Here is a 20085-nt window from a genome sequence, read left to right as displayed (position 1 = left end):
TTTCTACATTTAAAAAAAAAAAAAAAAAAAAAAAAAAAAAAAAAATATATATATATATATATATATATATATATTTGTTCTTATAGTAGTTTTGGGAAATCTGTGCTTTCTTAGCGAAAACCCTGGCCACTCAGAGGGTTAAATAACGCTTCGCATAATTTATGGCTAGCTACCATATTTCATGGTGAGGGTGATGAATACGATAACTGCGAATATGAAGGTTTTCGGATACTGAAAATAAAAGGTCAAATTTGCCAATTAACAACTTGCACTACGGCTAAACTTCACGGTTGCGGTGCCGTGCGCTACAATATAACAAGCGGTAAAGTGTCTCATTTACGCCGCTCCTCGTCTGCGAGTGCAATCCAGAGCTGTAACTCGAGAAATAAACAATATTGTTGTTAGGCGACGTGTGCACCATGTTATTTTCATTTTTGCGATAAATGCCTATCTACGTGGTGTTCACGTCGCTCGCGGTTTGAGACAAAAGCATCTCGACCTGCATGGCATGTCTTTTTAGCGCAAGTGGTTAATGGATTTTGTAAAGAAATGTGGAGAAGTGGTAATAAGTGAAGATGATATAAGAGAAGATTTTCATTGCAATGATAATGTCCCAATCATCAATCAATTAGTTGATGGTGAAATCTGTGGCATGGTTCTAAATCCAGAAAATACCGCCACCGATAATGAAGAAAGTTACAGATAGGTTATTGAAAATGAAAAAATTTCAATTGGCAAGTTAGTCAAAATTCTTGACACAGCAATTACAGGACTTGAACATTGGAGACATAATTAAAGAGAAAATATTAGCACATTTACATACACACACAAAAAAAAAAAAAAAAAAAAAAGGGAAGCGTACAGTTGAAAGACATGTCTAAAATTTTGTTAGCCTTTAGATCATGAATGCTTCATTATTTCACATTTTTAATTTTATAATTTCTACATGCCATCTTACTAGTTCTAAACTGATGATCTAATATCCGGAATCGCAGAAGTCCTGATGAATCCGGACCTCAGACTTTGTGCTGTATATTTATAAAAGTACTGCATTGCATATCAGTGTCCAGTATTCCTCTGCTGCTACAGTATTAACATTCACAACGAGTTGTATTCTGATAACTACAGATTTTATAGTTTTAATATAACTATTTAATATTATAATTGTATATAAACTGAGAATTCAATTAAATGAAAAATACATAATTACAAATTTAATTTAGCTGCAATGAAATAAAAACGTGTTACTTCCAAATACCCCAGGCAACCACTTTTCAAATATTGTGAAAGCTAATTCATTATATAGTGTTAGAAATAATTGTTATGAGAAATAGATTTTATATATATATATATATATATTTATATACTCACTGTTTTCCAGAAGTTATAAAAGGATTGAGGTTTTATACTCAAACATTTTTCAAATTTGTCTTCGATAATTTCTAATTTTGAATTGAGTTTTTTCAACACAGTACGAATTTTTGCAGCAAGTGAATCAAAATGCATAGAAGGTATTTTTAAGCAATTAATAATGGGACTGTCAGGCGTTTCCTGTAAATAAATATAATAAAAATATAACTTTCAGTTAAGAATTTGACAAATTATCAGTATACTACAATTATTTTAGAAAAGCATAACATAACTGCCAATCTTAAAATAAGAAAAACCAGGATTTTTTGGCACTACACAGCGATAACATTTCAAAAGAATACAGATGGATTTAAATTCACTCTATAATACACAATACAGGTTTATTGAACTATTTAACATTATGGGTTATTGTTTGATATTCTAAATTTTATGTTCATTGGCTGCTTAGTTTCTCCCCTTTATTACTGAGAAAATCCTGAGTAAGGAAGGAAAGCTTTCATTAATCTATGTATTTTTAAATATGATGAACATAAAGTTTATAATTAATGCACAAACTACTGTACGGATAAATGCAGTACTGCATTATTTATTGATTGAAAAACAGAATTACAAGGGTAGGAACTTTAATAGTGGCAACTATTTATTAACAAGGAATACAAAAGTGATTCATGTCACCAAGTTTTACAGTCCTTCAATATAGTCACCAGCATTGTGTACAACCAGTTTCCAACAATATGGAAGTCGCAGAATACCTGTAGCAGCGCCTGTTTCGTTGATAGTTTGAATGGACCGGTCTACTGCCGCAAGAATCTCAGGAACGGTTTGGAAGCGAGTGCCACGAAGTGGTTCCTTCATCTTAGGAATTAAGTCATAGTCACAAGGGCTTAGATCTGGGGAGTATGGTGGATGGTAAAGCACTTCCCAGCCCCATCGCTTGAACAAATCAGTCACAGCTTGCGCTGCATGCGGCCGAGCATTGTCATGCAAAATGAGAGGAGCTTTCTGCAGAAAGTGTTGCCGTTTTTTTCTCAAAGCTGGTCGGAGATTGTGCTCCAAAAATGAGCAGTAATACTACACAGTGACGGTCTGCTGTGGCGGAAGGGTATGCGTTAGGATGACACCATCACAGTCGTACACAAGAATCACCATAACTTTCACATTGCTGGGGTTCTGACGAAATTTCGAACGTTGTGGTGACTCGTGACGACACCATTCGTTTGATTGGCGTTTCAGTTCTGGCTAGTACGATCGGGCCCAAGTCTCATCCAGCGTAAAAAAGCATCTCCTTCGCGCTCATAGCGCTCCAGGTGGGTTCGGGCAGCATCGTATCGTAACCATTTCTGCATTTCCGTCAATTGATGTGGAACCCATCGTGAAGCAATTTTTCTCATGGACAGGCGTTCCTTCAGAATGTGCAGCACAGACGTATGCGCTAATCCTGTTTGTCCGGCCAGCTAACGAATCGTTTGGCGGCGATCACTGTCCATTAGTGCAGCAACAGCTTGCATGTCTGCATCGCTGACACTCGGATGACCTGGCCGCAGCATGTCTGCCACATTTTGGCGTCCTCCATTGAATGTGATGCTAAAGCAAAGTTTAAAGTTTAAAGAAATTAAACATTTAGCAGTAGTAGCAATGAAAGCTCCCTGAGATATGTTCTGCAGACATTGAAGACAATAAAGGATTTTGAACTTAACCAATTTATTAACAATATAATAAAGAATAAAAACACAGAAAATAAATGTCAACAATATTAGAGTCTTAGGAAAAATATAATATAACCTTCATTTATCAAATATTTTTATCTGGTCTCCAAAACACTGGCATTCTATACAAACAAAAATGCCCTAAACAGTAATTATGCGGCCTAAAAATAAAGCTGGCTACACATTTAATCAGTCCATAATCAATGGTCAAGAAAAACACCTGAAAATTTAAATGAAGTTCTTGAAAGCACTTAAAACAGGTCTAACCCCGTTTGCACAAGGAGTTGCCGCTCACGTATTTTTAATTGCTGCCTTTATTGAAGAACATGGATGCCGGCCACGGCAGTCACTCATATGGTAGCCTCTGGAACCGAAGAACTTTATTCTGGAACCATCATCTCGCAAACCGGAATCAAGGCATTTTATTCACCGGACTGCATGCATCCTATTGAAGGGGCTGGAAACCGCTCACTCACGTGCCGGGAAAGCAGGAACTAGAAGGGTTGAGCCAGAGCGACGTGAGATACTTATAGCAGAAGTAGGAATGACGTCATCTCACGACAACCAATCAGCTATCGGCACGAATCGGCCTTTCAGATGACGTAACATCATGTTTCGTTTTTGCATCTCAATTAGGTTGAAACAGTCCGTTCTCAATGCAAACAGTGGCAGCAAGAAAAAGAAGTAGAAGTAACTACTATATTACATTAAAATAAGGACTATGAAAGACATATATGATCACAAACTCAATACTTTTACCCAGGGCCCTGGTCTCTCATACAACATTCTACACTATACAATTTTACATTTACCTAATATCCATCATAATATGACTTATAACATATTAGTTTCAAATAAACAAAACTCTTAATTTAAATACATACAAAAACAAATTTCATAGGAAAATTGTTACACAAAATCTTATCAGGTTATGCTTAGTCAGCGGTTTTGTCATGGGATCAGCCAGATTATCTTTACTTGGGACATATTTTAAATAAAAAATTTCCCTGTTCAATAGATCACGAATGAAAAATAGTTTTACATCTATATGTTTTGTCCTCGAGTTTTCAATGGGTGATTTTGTAAAACATATAGCAGCCATATTATCAGCAAACAATATTGGCCTCGAAACATAGTTACTTGCAATCTTAAACTGAATGCATTCATCCAAAATGTTTTTAAACCAAACTAATTCTTTTGCTGATTCAGTCATGGAGATAAATTCAGCCTCCATAGTAGATAAACTCACTCCCCTTTCTTTAAATGTACGCCAAGATACAGGTGATTCTCCCAACAAAGCTATTTGTCCACCAATAGACACCATATCATCCCTACTTGAAGCAAAATCCGAATCCGAATATATATTGAGCTTCAGTTCCTTGCATACCAGTTTGAGTTTGTGCTGTCTGGTATTGGAAACGTACCCTAACAGTTTAAGTAATCCTTCCCAGTGAAACTTACCAGGATTGCTTTGGAACTGAGAAAATATATTAACAGCATAAGCTATATCCGGACGAGTACGATTGCAAAGAAACGAGACATCCCAAAACATTTCTATAAGGATAATTCATCATTTCAGTCGTTTCTTCTTGTGTACTGGGACTTTGAGACTTTGAGTATTTCACACCTTTAACTGTTGGAAGGGAAGTAATTTGTATTTTAAAAGACTTAAATCGATCAACTATGTCTTCTATATATAATTGCTGATGAATTAAAACACTATTTTTCTCATATTCAAACTCTACACCCAGAAGCTTTCTTGTTTTACCTAAAATTTTCAAATCAAAATGTGAACTCAGGACTTTTAATATCCTTTTGGCCTGAACTTCACTTTTCCCAAACACAACTATATCATCATAAACCAACAGAATGACAAAATCTTTAAAACGATAGACACAATTACACCACTCAAACTTGATAAACCCTAGGTTACATAGTGTTCTATCCAACTCATAGTACCATAATCGGCCACTCTGATGCAAACCATACAAGGCTCTATCTAAGCGACACACAAAAGTTTCTTTATCTCGCTCCACAAAACCCTGAGGTTGGGACATGTAAATTTCCTCTGATAAAGGAGCATAGAGATAGGCACTTTTCACGTCACATTGTATATTTGCCCATCCAAGGTGTGCAACTAAAAGGGAGAAAAAGAGCCTTATTACTGAAAAGTTGACTACAGGAGAGTAGGTTTCATCATAGGTATCGTATTTAATTTGCCAATAACCCTGAGCCGCTAAACGAGCTTTAAAACGAACAATGTTTCCAAATTCGTCCCGTTTAATGTTGAAAATCCACCTGCAACCTAGTGGAGTCTTGTCTTTAGGAAGTGGAACAAGATGCCATACCTTATGCTTTCGCATGTTGGCCATTTCCTCTTCCATTGCCTCTATCCATTTAAGCTTTTCTGTGGATTTCATTGCCTGGTTATAAGTGTTTGGAATTGAAACCTCTAGTCAGCTATCTCGGATATACGACGTTGAAGGAGTACCAGTTGGGTCGATTTCACCACTATAAGTATTGCTTCCCTTGAAATCAAACAAGGTAGGATCATACTGAATATTATGTTCAGTGCAATACCTTTCTACATCATTTGGTGATCGTAGTCTTTGATTAGACCCCCTCTCAAAATAATACACATCCGTACGAGTGCCGTCTGGCCTTGGAACAGGTTTACGAAGCCAAGTTACTTGTCTCAATGTAGATTGAGTGTCAGTGCCAATTGTAGAAGAAGGTACATTGGTATCGGTTCTTTCCTCTATTTCAGGAAAATAGCCAACTGGAGTGTCAGTAGATTGGAACTCTACCCTTTCTTCAGATTCCAAATCAGGAAGGGTGCCCAGTGCAGCTCCACTGCCACTTTTCTGCATTCCAATCGACTCTTTAAAAGTAGCATTTAGGGTTTCTACTACCTTTTGCTCATTTTCCAACCAAATCTTATACCCTTTTGTTCGTACACTGTACTCAATCAATCAGCCCTTTGTTGCCTTTGGATCAAGTTTAGAATTTCTTTTAGCCTTTGGAATTCCCACATAGGCAATCGTTCCAAATGCCTTAAGATGACGTACTGATGGTTTCCGCTTAGTGTATAATTCGAATGGGGTTCTATCTTGGCCCTTATGACAGATTCAATTAAATGAATATGCAAAATATATTACTGCATCTGACCAAAATTCGGAACTCATTCCACTATCGTGCAAGATTGCACGTACATTATTGAGAGCTGTCTGATTAAATCTCTCACAAACTCCATTCTGTTCTGGAGTGTAGACATCTGTAAATTCGTGTTTTACACCATTTTTATTACAATATGACCTGAATTGATCATTATCATATTCTCGCCCATTGTCAGTTCTAAAGTATTTCAACCTAAGGTTCAAAGATCTTTCCGCACGTGCTATATGCCTTTCAAATACTTCAAACACCTGACTTTTCTCCACAATGGGGTACACTACCACGTAACGAGAATATTCGTCGATAAAGGAAACGAAATAACGTTCACCATTCCTACCTGGAATGTTAATAGGTCCCCATACATCAGAGAAAACCCTTTCAAGCGGTCTCTTTACTTGAATACCTTCTAAAGGTCTATAAGAGATTCATCTTTGCTTATTGATTTGGCAATGTTCACAAAACAAATTAGGTGAGTGCTTTAACACAGGAAGACCTCGAACTGAATGTCTCTTACTAGTCCTGACAATAGTATCATAATTTATATGACCAAACCGACCATGCCATAATTCACTATTATTATGCTGAACTGTGGATGCCTCAAATTTCACAGATTTGCCCCCCCTTTTTGACTATTTTCGGGAATACATGATAGTTACTTCCTATCAACTTAGCCTTGTACAAAGTTGAATTCTCATCATCAGTAACTTTAATTTGCCCATTTTTACCAAAAAATCTTGCTCCATTGATATCCACCCTAGGTCCAGATATTAAATTTCGTCTCAGTTCAGGTGAATATAACACATCTTTAAGCAAAATAACCGTATCCCCAAATTTCATTTTAACAGTACCCTTCCCATGAATTGGAAAAGTTACCCCATCAATAGCTACTAGCATATTCTCATTTTTCACAGGAGAAAAGGTATCAAACAATTCTCGATTTTTACAAAAATGATGAGATGCAGCCGTATCAAAAATCCAACTATCATCATTTTCTTCCAAATTGTTAACATTGGCTTGACAGCTATAAAATGGGACTGTGCATGAGAATTATTTTTACTTTTACTCAACTTGGGTTTATTCTTACACTTAGAAGATGTTTTATTACTACTAGATACAGCTGAGGAAACAGAAGAAGCAGGTGACGGTGATCTGGAAAAGTTAACTCTCATTCTACAGTATTTTTGAATATGACCTGGACGGCCACATTTATAACACTTGAGCCCTTTAATCTGCTTAAATTTGGGTTCACAGTGAGTACATTGAACTTCTATAGTCTTATTGGAGTTTTCCTTATCTATCTCTCTTAAATTAAGACGCGTTTCCTCGGCTAGAATTTCAAGTTCAACATTTTTAAAAATGAACTTTTCATCTGGCCACCTCAAAATATTCTGAACTACTTGATCAAATTTATCTGGAAGGAATCTAAGAAACTGGAAACATATATATATGTCTCTTACAGCCTGATTAATATCAGCTAACTGTTCAGTTACGCGTTTTAATCTAGAAGAACAGAAAGTAATACTTTCATTTGGCTTAATTTTACAATTTAAGAACTCTGAAAACAGGGACATATGTCTTGACCGATAATCTGGCTGGAAATATTTGGCAAGCGTATTCCATGCCACTACCGGGTCATCAATTTCACATATCAAATTTCTATATTTAGGGCTTACATTCATATAAATTAACGATAATGCCAATCGACTTCTATTTTGATAGTCGGCAATAATTTCTTTTGCAATACCCTTAACATCATCTAAATCAGGACATTTTTCAATACCTTTGACCAAAAGCCATGCATTTTTTTCATTCAAGACAAACTTCATATCTTTGGACCATGTAAAATAATTACATGCATCAAGTTTAGCAATATTGTGCATGACACTAACAGTAGCCATATTTGAATTTTAACAAAAATCGCCCCCCAATCTCTTAAGTCCTAAATTAACTTTAAACTTCAAAAGTCTGCACTAAAATAACTCAGGAGCTGGTGGCCCATAACCAAAATGATGCTAAAGCAAAGTTTAAAGTTTAAAGAAATTAAACATTTAGCAGTAGTAGCAATGAAAGCTCCCTGAGATATGTTGTGCAGACATTGAAGACAATAAAGGATTTTGAACTTAACCAATTTATTAACAATATAATAAAGAATAAAAACACAGAAAATAAATGTCAACAATATTAGAGTCTTAGGAAAAATATAATATAACCTTCATTTATCAAATATTTTTTCCTGGTCTCCAAAACACTGGCATTCTGTACAAACAAAAATGCCCTAAACAGTAATTATGCGGCCTAAAAATAAAGCTGGCTACACATTTAATCAGTCCATAATCAATGGTCAAGAAAAACACCTGAAAATTTAAATGAAGTTCTTGAAAGCACTTAAAACAGGTCTAACCCCGTTTGCACAAGGAGTTGCCGCTCACGTATTTTTAATTGCCGCCTTTATTGAAGAACATGGATGCCGCCCACGGCAGTCACTCACATGGTAGCCTCTGGAACCGAAGAACTTTATTCTGGAACCATCATCTCGCAAACCGGAATCAAGGCATTTTATTCACCGGACTGCATGCATCCTATTGAAGGGGCTGGAAACCGCTCACTCACGTGCTGGGAAAGCAGGAACTAGAAGGGTTGAGCCAGAGCGACGCGAGATACTTATAGCAGAAGTAGGAATGACGTCATCTCACGGCAACCAATCAGCTATCGGCACGAATCGGCCTTTCAGATGACGTAACATCATGTTTCATTTTTGCATCTCAATTAGGTTGAAACAGTCCGTTCTCAATGCAAACAGTGGCAGCAAGAAAAAGAAGTAGAAGTAACTACTATATTACATTAAAATAAGGACTAAACTAAATAAACATTTCAAGGAGGAGAGATGATGCAGTAAAAGGTTTAAAAATAAGCTATATTTTCCAACAGAATGCTTTCACCCATCTTGCTATGGTTCTGTAGGGCAATGGAGATTCCCCACGAGCCTCTTGAAGCCCTTGATGACACTGTCGTGCTTTACGACCTCTGGCACATTCAATTTTTAATCAACATTGTTGTTCTTGTTTTGAAAACATCCTGACAACACTTACTTTAGACCGCGAGCTAATACAAGGATACATTCTTCGCGTCACTCCACATGCGCGTGACGTAGGCAGGAAGAGTCTTTTTGCTGAGATGTAAGATAGGTATGTAGTTTACGTGTGGCATAGGCGATATTCTTTGGTTTTGTTGCATAGCGTTTTTTCAGCTGTGTTGCCATTATTAAAGTTCCAATCCTCGTATATACAAATATTAACAAATTAAACTTTGGTTAAATCTTCAACTATGAAAAAATTAAAAAGTGTATAGGTATACATGTACTAATAATTACCATATTATATGTTTAGAAAAAGTCAACTAATGTCTTCAATAGTATCCAATTTAATACCAAACACTGCTACCCATCCATACCTCACATGATGCAATTTAACAAACGCTAATCTAAAAGTCTTACCTTAAAATTTATTTCCCTTTCGATGCACTATATTGATATATAAGATTACAAAATTTACAAGTATTAAAGTACCATTTTATGCAAAATGCTAGAAATGACTATTGTGTTCCTCAATATAGAAATCCATAAAATACCATGTATTGCTACTCTATTGTAAGTCCCAATGGGAATGGGATATCACACATGGCATTTTATTACACAGATATTTTAACTTTTAACATGCTTCTAAAATAGCCTCACTGCTCTAGCATGAGACTCATTGTACACTAAGTTAAAAAGAAGGGGAGGTCAGTTCTATATTTCTAATTTTACTCAGCTGATTGACAAAACTCAAATTGCATTTTTCATTTTTTGAAAACATGATTTAGAAAGTTATAAGCTATTTTTTCCCTCCTTTCTACGTGCTTTCATGGTGTAATGGTAGCACACCCGCATATTCGAGAGGTCCAGGTTCGAGTCCCAGCGAGGACTTATTTTTCGTGTCTCCTGCTTCAAAATAATCTAATGACTACAGTGGAACTCAAACTCAAAAGGTGGTGGTTGATTTGGCGATAGTGTTCCCTAGCCCCCAGTCATTCTTTAAAAGGGAAAGTACATAATGTATTTCTTCCCTCCTTTCTGCATGTCTTTGTGGTGTAACAGTAGCACACTCAGCACGTATTCGAGAGGTCCAGGTTCGAGCCCTGGCGAGGGTATCGCTCATTTTTCGTGTTTCCTACTTCAAAAAATCCTAATGACTCTACAAAGTGTATTACATAAAACCATTTTGAATCTACATTTAAAATTCTACTAAAATACAAAATTTTGTAAAAATCATTGCAGATTTTCTAAAATCAGAATAAATTTTAACCCTGCAACATTAATTGAATTTGACACATATTTAATAATTCCACTTTTATAATTAATTAATTTCTTTATTAATACTAATTCAGAAGTCAAACAACAAAAATCAGCGTTAATTTACAAAATTTTCACAGGACTAGTTTCGATGGTTTTACCGAACCATCATCTTCAGCTGCAAAACCGCAAATGAACAAGATAGGAAATAATGTTTAGATAAGATAAGAAAGCCTGGACAAGAATAAGCAAGTGGCGCCATCTGTTGGCGAAACCAGAACTAAAACATAATTTCTCTAAAAGCCGAAGGCAAATTTGGATTGGAATTAGGATCGTTAACTAAAACAGAAAGATTTTTATGAATGTGAAATGCCTCTAGAAAATCCAGTTCTCCAATGGAAGATGTTTTTTGAATAATTTTGGCAGCAGAAAAATTGAAAGTGTGATTTTCGGACCAACAATGTTGAGCAACAGAAGACTTCTGTGTTTCCTTTTTTCTAACATATGCCTCATGTTCTTTGACGCGAAATTTTAAGGCTCTCTTAGTTTGGCCAATGTAAATTAAACCGCACTGGCAAGGAATCCTATAAATACCCCAGGAATTCATATCCGGAATGGGGTCCTTGAGTATAGAAGTTGGAATTTTATTGATGGGAGAGTAAACAACCCGAAAGTTAAATTTCTGCAAAATATGTGCAACTTTATAGCTAATTGATGGAAAGAAGGGAATGACAACAGAATTTTTATAATCTCCTAAAATAAGAGTGTGGCTTTTAGTGTGTTGAGATGAGAATTTTGATCCTGCTATTCAGTTCACTTTTGAACTTGAGACTTGCAATTCTCTTCCGTTTCTCGACATTCTGGTCACACGTAACACATCCAACTTCAGTATTACAGTTTACCGTAAACCTTCATCGGTATGCCTTCCACCACACTTTAAATCATGTCATCCGACTAAACAAAAGTTAGCTTCATTTTATTCCTATGTTTTCCGTGCTCTTCAAGTTTGCTCCTCCAAACTAGCCCTTGATGAAGAACTAAATTATTTAAAAGCAATAGCTATTGACAGGGGCTTTTCACCCAACATTATTAATCAAGCAGTTAAAAAATTCTCATCTCAACACACTAAAAGCCACACTCTTATTTTAGGAGATTATAAAAATTCTGTTGTCATTCCCTTCTTTCCATCAATTAGCTATAAAGTTGCACATATTTTGCAGAAATTTAACTTTCGGGTTGTTTACTCTCCCATCAATAAAATTCCAACTTCTATACTCAAGGACCCCATTCCGGATATGAATTCCTGGGGTATTTATAGGATTCCTTGCCAGTGCGGTTTAATTTACATTGGCCAAACTAAGAGAGCCTTAAAATTTCGCGTCAAAGAACATGAGGCATATGTTAGAAAAAAGGAAACACAGAAGTCTTCTGTTGCTCAACATTGTTGGTCCGAAAATCACACTTTCAATTTTTCTGCTGCCAAAATTATTCAAAAAACATCTTCCATTGGAGAACTGGATTTTCTAGAGGCATTTCACATTCATAAAAATCTTTCTGTTTTAGTTAACGATCCTAATTCCAATCCAAATTTGCCTTCGGCTTTTAGAGAAATTATGTTTTAGTTCTGGTTTCGCCAACAGATGGCGCCACTTGCTTATTCTTGTCCAGGCTTTCTTATCTTATCTAAACATTATTTCCTATCTTGTTCATTTGCGGTTTTGCAGCTGAAGATGATGGTTCGGTAAAACCATCGAAACTAGTCCTGTGAAAATTTTGTAAATTAACGCTGATTTTTGTTGTTTGACTTCTGAATTAGTATTTGTTCGGCGTGTTATTGTGTCTTCTTTATTAATAGTTTAAAATTTAAGTTTGATCCAAATACAATCATAATTTTCCTACGTGTTGTATATGGATCAAACCCAAATATAAAATTTGTAAACATAAAAGATTTTTATTTCAAATTTTTAGGATTCACACATGAGAATAAAAGAAATTAAAAGATGAATCTTTCAACATGTTTGCCATCTGAAGAGACACCGAAACAAAGTCTGCTCGAAATTTGCAATGACTTGTTTGAGTTGGTCAGTTGGAATCAACCACATCATATTTGTTATTGTTGTTTTCAGATGATCTCTGCAGCTGTGATCTTAAACATAGCCTCATAAAAAGCAGTCTAGTATTATAAGTCAGGGTTATATTAGGCCTCCCTCCAAAAAAAGCTATTCGGGAAACTTCTTACGATCACATAATTGTCATAGTGGCTTCCGAGGAAGTCCGTGATATCTCGTTGAATGTGGAGAAGGTGAATTCTGCTGAAACCAGATGTCTTGGATCCAGTGTTTGTGGAAGATAACAGGAATGAGTCTTGTTCTCATGAAGTCGAGACAGCATTCAGAATTTCCTGTCCGCACAAAATAATATGGACCCAAAATACCATCAGCACATAAACCACACCAGACAGTGAACTTTTATGGATGAAAAGGCTCGACAACAAATTCTGGCTTCTTGCGGACTAAATTCTAGCATTTTGATAATTGACATAACTATCCAATTAGAAGTGTGCACCACTGGAAAAAAAATGATACTGGTACAGTTGAAACCAAATGGCAAACTTGGTTTACGAACTTTGTTACAATTCAATTAATTGTAACAGTTATTTTTAGCCTTAAATTTCTAAATAAACTTTTACTGAGGATCATTCATATGAAATTGCTTTATTCTCATTTTTTATTATTAATATACGGCAACTTATTTTTCAAATTTGTTATTAATTAGTCAAAACTTTGAAGATATATATTTTTTTCTTTTTTGTACATTTTCACCTTCACTAATTTTATATTCAATAAAATTTATTTGCAGGTTTGAAAATGGTGTGTCATATATGTATTTACACTCATGTCCATAGACTCCAACCTTCAGCAAACCTTGTCAGTAGTCAACGCGCGAACGACATTTTTACAACTTTGAAAATGTGTGCGTAGCGTATGTTGTAATTAACCATTCATTAATTTTAAATTAATAATTAATTGTAATCAATTTTATTACATTTAAAATCCATATACATATAAAACTGAATAATTAAAAATATACCTTGTAAATTATATGCACATTTAATTAGAAATTTTCTTTTAACTCCTCAAGCATTCACTAATAAAAAGTACTTCAAATCACTACTAATCATAGAAAAAATCAGAAGCTATAAATCATATCTTTATTCTGGATATGATTTCTACAGGGAAATAAAATTTAAATAACCAAGAATGATACATATAAGTATTAAACAAAATACGCATAATTTATGAATGCAAAGATTTATATGTAGCATGCTTAGCAAGCTTAAGTTCTGATTTTGAGAATGTTTTTTTATAACACAGTTCTTCATTTGCCTGCATATTTATTTTTTCAATCAAAACTGCTTCAAGAGTTTTAAGACCTAAATTTGGTCGAAATTCCGTCTGATTTTTTTTAACAATAGAAAAAATTCTTTCGCAAGCTGCATTTGAATGAGGTATTATTAAGACAGCAAGCATTACAGAAGGCAATACTTTGTATTTAATACACCCATTCATATTTTTTAATTTGGCAATTTCTCCCCATGCTATATCAATATGCAAATCTACAATTTCTTTCAAATCATCTACTTTATACATGGAAAATTCAATTTCTACTTGATTAAGACATTTTTCATCAATAATGGATGGAAAAGTATTCATCAAGTAAAGAACAGATGAAAATGAGACTTCAGTTCTCAAGTTGATGTCAGCAACTTCAGCATGTTTTAGAAATGGATCACTCAGTGGAAATTTATCAATTATATATGAACATGCAGTTACAAAAAAAGCTTGCGCAGAATTGAAAAATGATTTCACTTCACTTTCATTCAACTTGGCATTTTTTAAATATAGTCTTGTTTCCGCACCAATCACTAAATTTTCATTTTCTTTTTGTTTACTATACTTCTGAAATGGAATAGACGTTAGAGTAACATCTTCATTTTCTTTAGAAATTACTGATGGTTTTACGAATCTAACAAATAAATTCATTAAAAGTTCAAAAAGTTCTCAATTTATGTATATAAGGAGCTTGTTGTTGCAAATTAATATTTACTGTTATAAACAAAGGCAAAGTATTTTTCAAAAATAACAAGTACAATTTGGTGGTCGGTGACTGTAAAATTTTTTTAATGTATTGCAATCTCTTTCCTTCATTCTCACTGTTATCTGGTTTATCTCCAAAAAAATTTATCACAGCATCCCACTGTTCCAAAATCCTTGTTATAGATTCTAAAAGAGACAACCATCTCGTACTGCAATATTTCAAAATTTTATGAGATTTTGCATTCTGTCCCAAAATTTGTTGAGCAACTTTGAAGCTATGCTTCCGTTTTGAACTTTTCTCCAAGTAAAAATATATATCTATTATCAACATTTCAATTTCTGAGCCAATTAATTTTTCAGTAGCTTTTTTTGCAGCTATATTCGAGAGGTGGCACGGACAACCTTGGGTGATTATACTTGGTTGATGCATTTTGATAAATGATGCTACACCTTTAAACTTTCCAATCACATTACTAGCATCATCTGAAGAAAATGATAAGCAATTTTTCCATTCTAAACCTTTGTTTTTAAAGTTTTCATTTATACAATTAAAAATACCTTCTCCTGTATTATTCGTGCATTCTAAAATAGAAATCAATGAAGTAATTATCACTCCCTTTTCTTTACTGTAGTATGTTATAACCAATGGGTACAGTTTGTTATCATTGTTATCATTACTTCCATCAGTACTTAGAGAAAATGATGTACTGCACACTGATTTTATAATATCAGCAACAGTATTTTCTGCAAGCGTTTTCACAATAGCAGCAGTTTTGGTATGACGGCAGCTAAATTTTTTTGCTATGGCAGAATCCGGAAACATTGCTTTGAAAAGCTCTTTGGAATGATCCGAAACAGAAAGCGGTAGATTATGTTCAATTAAAACGCACTCAACACGTGATATATGATAACACGAGTATTCAGCCAATCATCGGATGAATTAGTTGGTTCCGTTTTGCGTACTGGTTCTCCTGCTCTTGTTTCTGTAAAATCCGTAGTTTTTTCCATACTTTTCGTAGCTCGTAGTTTTTCATGAATTTCCGTAGAAACTACGGAGAATCCGTAGTAGTTGGAGTCTATGCATGTCCATAAATTAAGGATAATTCGGAGTTACGCGGAAATCGAACTCTAAAATAAATATATCACCTGTAAAATCACTACACACATCTTCAAGAATCATATGCAAATTTCAGAAAGTAACCAAATGACACCAATGGTACGTCACAATGACGAGAGTGTAAGAGAGTGATATATAAGGAATACAGGCAAAGAAGTAAAATTGTTCGCAGGCACTTTATAAGCATTTCAGGGCAATAACCGAATAGTTATGACACAAAGGACGCATTTGGATGATTTTTTACGTGGTAGAATTATCGGCTGTCTGGAATGTGCGCGTACCCAACTGGAAGTATCAGACGAACTTGGAATTACCCAGAGTGTCATCTCCAGGCTTTGGCAATGATTCCAAGATGATGGTAATGTGAGAAGACGTTACAGCACAAGTCGCCTCAGAGTTACAACGACGAATGAGGACCGGTATTTGGCAGTTACTGCCAAAAGAAACAGCCGGAGCACAGCCTCAGATCTGTCCCGTCAGCTGTCTTCAGCCACTGGTACGACAATTTCAAGGCAGACCGTGTACAGACGCTTAAGGGCAGATAGGGCAGATTTGTCTAATGCTCGTAGAACTGTCAGATGCGTTCCACTTACTGCAACTCGCTGTTGCCTGCGGTTAGCCTGGAGCAGAGAGCATGCATTGTGGACACCACAACAGTGGGCTTGTGGTATGTTTTCCGACGGGTCGAGGTTTAGCTTGCAGTCTGATTCTCGCCAGACTTTCATATGGAGAGCTCCAGGTAGCCGTTATCACCAAGAAAACATCATTGAATGACACTGTTACGGTGGTGCAGGAGTGCTCGTTTGGGGTGGAATTATTCTGGGTTCCAGAACTGATCCGCATGTTCAAATTGGAACCATGACAAGCCAAATCTATTGGGACGTCATTCTGGAACAACATATACGTTTGTTTCGGGGCGCCATGGGTGCACACTTTGTGTTTATGGATGACAATGCCCATCCTCAACGTTCAAACATCGTAAGCGAATGCCTTCAATCAGAGGATATCACCCCTATGGACTGGCCAGCATTCTCACCGGACTTGAATCCAGCAGAGCACGTGTGGGATATGCTTGGCCGACGAGTTGCAGCCCGTCAACTTCCTTGTACATGTCTATCGGAACTTCGGAGAGCACTGCTTTTTGAGTGGTGTAATATCCCCGAAGATCAGATTGATAATTTGATACTCAGCATGCCTAGGCATTGTACGGACTGTATTGCATCGTCTGGGTGACATACAATGTATTAACAATCATACCAACCGTGTAATATTGGTTTTCTGTAAATAGTTTTTTTTTGTAATTTGCTCCAAGGAGAAAAAAATCGCTAATTTTTTTAATAATATCAAACATATAGCATCTTTTTTTTTTGCTCGTTACCTTTTGTTTAATAAATAAGCTTTACAAATAAGTCAAATTTGTTTTGCTCCTAACATTTCCTTTGCCTGATTTTGCATTATCGTTAATTTATGGACATGTGTGTAATACGTCAAACAGTATGCGAAAAATATTATACATAAAACATGCTGTCTTCTACTACAGAATTGTTTAACAGCGGCAAAATTTACTAGAATATAAGATTTTTCTCTTCTTTTCTATCTGAAGCAAATGCAAAAAACTAAATATGATTCTGAAGATGCTTTTATGTCCATTCTTTATTCCTTTAATTTGGTAAGCACATTTTAACTCAACTATTTGTCCTCTGATTTTTTCTTTAAACTTAATTCGAAGGCTAACATATTTAGAAAACGAAAAGCAGTCTCTTTGGGAGACACGATTTAAAGTTTGAGAAGAATTTTATAAGAACACAAAATTTTTGGAAATATAACTGCCAAAAAAGCCAAACATTCTGTGTCAACAACACAAACAATATTTCTGAAAGAAAGAAATTAGGAAAAGAAGTCTGCAGAAAATTCCTTTAAAGAAATTGCTTATTCAAGGAGAAATATCTACAGATTCAAACCATATTTTAGCTGAGGTTTTTATCAATCAATGCAGTGCGTCAAATATTTCAATGAATGGGCCTATACTAGCCAAAAAAAAAAAAAAAAACACAAGAAATAGTATTGCAAAGGGCAACTGTTTCTTCATTGGACAGCAATAAAAATTGAAATTATACCATAGAATGATATATCATACTGTAAATGGAGAATCTAAAGATGTCTCATTTGAATTTGTTGAAGATTCCCGAATTTATCCAAGGAAGCGTCGGATATCAGACAAAAATGTTTTTTTTTTTTCGGTGTTGATCAAATCAGTCTTTTCTTTTATCTCCCACCTTCAAAATGCCTAGCCTCTGAAGACATTCAGTATCACGGACAAAATCATTTCACCATTTTACTCTAACCAAATGCTGATGAAACAAGCTGATATTTCTATTCATAATAAGTAACAGAAACCAAGCTGTTTTAAATGTGAGCATGGAATAAGAAAGGGAGGATGATTGTGCATGTATCTGCAGAATGCACCAAGAAAATCATTATGGTGTTAAAAGTTTTCTCGAGGCAATAAGCCATTACGAAAACAAAATATTATTATTTTGCGAAAAAATTTATATATTTTGTTATTTACTCTTGCGATTTAAGAAATGAAAAATCGGAACTCACTTGAAAATTTTGATAATAAAGCAAACTAGATACAGGATGATAAAATTGTGTATATGCATATCATTCTAAATTAAAATGTAGATTATACATCTTTTCTAAATAGCTCATTGAAAGACACATTAACTTTTATGGTATTTTCTCTTTCAATACAGAATGCAGTTTCCAAAGGCACTATAACAAATACTGGCTCACAAAGTATTCTTTTGAAAGAAATGCAATTTGAATCAAATCAAATCAAATTCATAAAAAAATTATATAAATAAACATGCTTAAAGTATATAATTTAAATGAATAAATACTAGATTTTTAAAATAACTATTTGAAGAAATATAATTCAAACACATAACTCAAATAATTAAAAGTTTTTTTTGAAAAGAAGAAATCAGTCAAAAAATAACAACTGTAGCTGAAAAAACATAATAAAAAATAAAAATATTTCCAAGACAAAAGAAACCAGAGGTTTTCGCCACAAGTCTAGAATGAAAGTGTGTAAGGATTAACCTTAATATAAATAAAATATTTGCCAAGTTTTAGTTTAGACGCTTAGTGGGGGGGGGGTACACCATACTATTTCTATTCATATCTATTTGAGCTATATACATAGACTCCAACCTGCAGAACTTGTCAGTAGCCAACGTGCGAATGACATTTTCACAACTTTGAAAATGCGCGCGTAACGCATATTGTAATTAACCATTCATTAATTTTTAATTAATAATTGTAATCAATTTTGTTACATTTAAAATCCATATACATATAAAACTGAATAATTAAATAATTAAAAATTATATTATATACTTGTAAAGTATATGCACATTTAATTAGAAATTTTCATTTAATTCCTCACACTTGTATATCACTAAATCTACTATTATATGAAAAAAAGAAAGTATTTTAAATCACTACTAATCAAAAATCAGAATCCATAAATCATACATCTTTATTCTGGATTTCATTTCTGCAGGGAAATGAAATTTAAATAACCAAGAGTAATACATATTAGTATTAAAAATATAATTTACGAATGCAAAGATCTATATGTAGCAGGCTTAGCAAGCTTAAGTTCCGATGAGAATGTTTTTTATAACACAGTTCTTCATTTGCCTGCATACTTATTTTTTCAATCAAAACAGCTTTGGGAGTTTTAGGACTTAAATTTGGTCGATATTCCGTCTGATTTTTTTTAACAATAGAAAAAATTCTTTCGCAAGCTGCATTTGAATGAGGTATTATTAAGAAAGCAAGCATTACAGTAGGCAATATTTTGTATTTAATACACCCATTCATATTTTTAAATTTAGCAATATCTCCCCATGCTATATCAATATGCAAATCTACAATTTCTTTCAAATCATCTACTTTATACATGGAAAATTCAATTTCCACTTGATTAAGATATTTTTCATCAATAATGGATGGAAAAGTATTCATAAGTAAAGAATAGATGAAAATGAAACTTCAGTCCTCAAGTTGATGTCAGCAACTTCAGCATGTTTTAGAAATGGATCACTTAGTGGAAATTTATCTATTATATATGAACATACAGTTACAAAAAAAGCTTGCACAGAATTGAAAAATAATTTTACTTCACTTTCATTCAACTTGGCATTTTTTAAATATAGTCTTGTTTCCGCACCAATCACTAAATTTTCATTTTCTTTTTGTTTACTATACTTTTGAAATGAA

General features: G+C 34.4%; 1 protein-coding gene across 5 annotated transcripts in view; it reads right to left on the bottom strand.

Moving 5' to 3' along the window:
• Window positions 1–20085, bottom strand: part of LOC118189582 (uncharacterized) — a 160238-nt gene that overhangs the window by 39998 nt on the left and 100155 nt on the right. For all 5 annotated transcript variants that reach the window (XM_085825592.1, XM_085825594.1, XM_085825591.1 and 2 more), the window contains one exon: window positions 1372–1551. In XM_085825592.1, the coding sequence (XP_085681718.1) occupies window positions 1372–1551 (180 nt within the window). The remainder of the gene's footprint in view (window positions 1–1371; window positions 1552–20085) is intronic.

The sequence above is a fragment of the Stegodyphus dumicola genome, chromosome 10 (genome assembly GCF_044657685.1).
Source record: "Stegodyphus dumicola isolate Sdum_Otavi_A_Nest chromosome 10, ASM4465768v1".
NCBI classification, from domain to species: Eukaryota; Metazoa; Arthropoda; class Arachnida; order Araneae; family Eresidae; genus Stegodyphus; species Stegodyphus dumicola.
The sequence above is the reverse complement of the archived record's forward strand: the minus strand, read 5'-3'. Positions and strand labels throughout refer to the sequence as shown.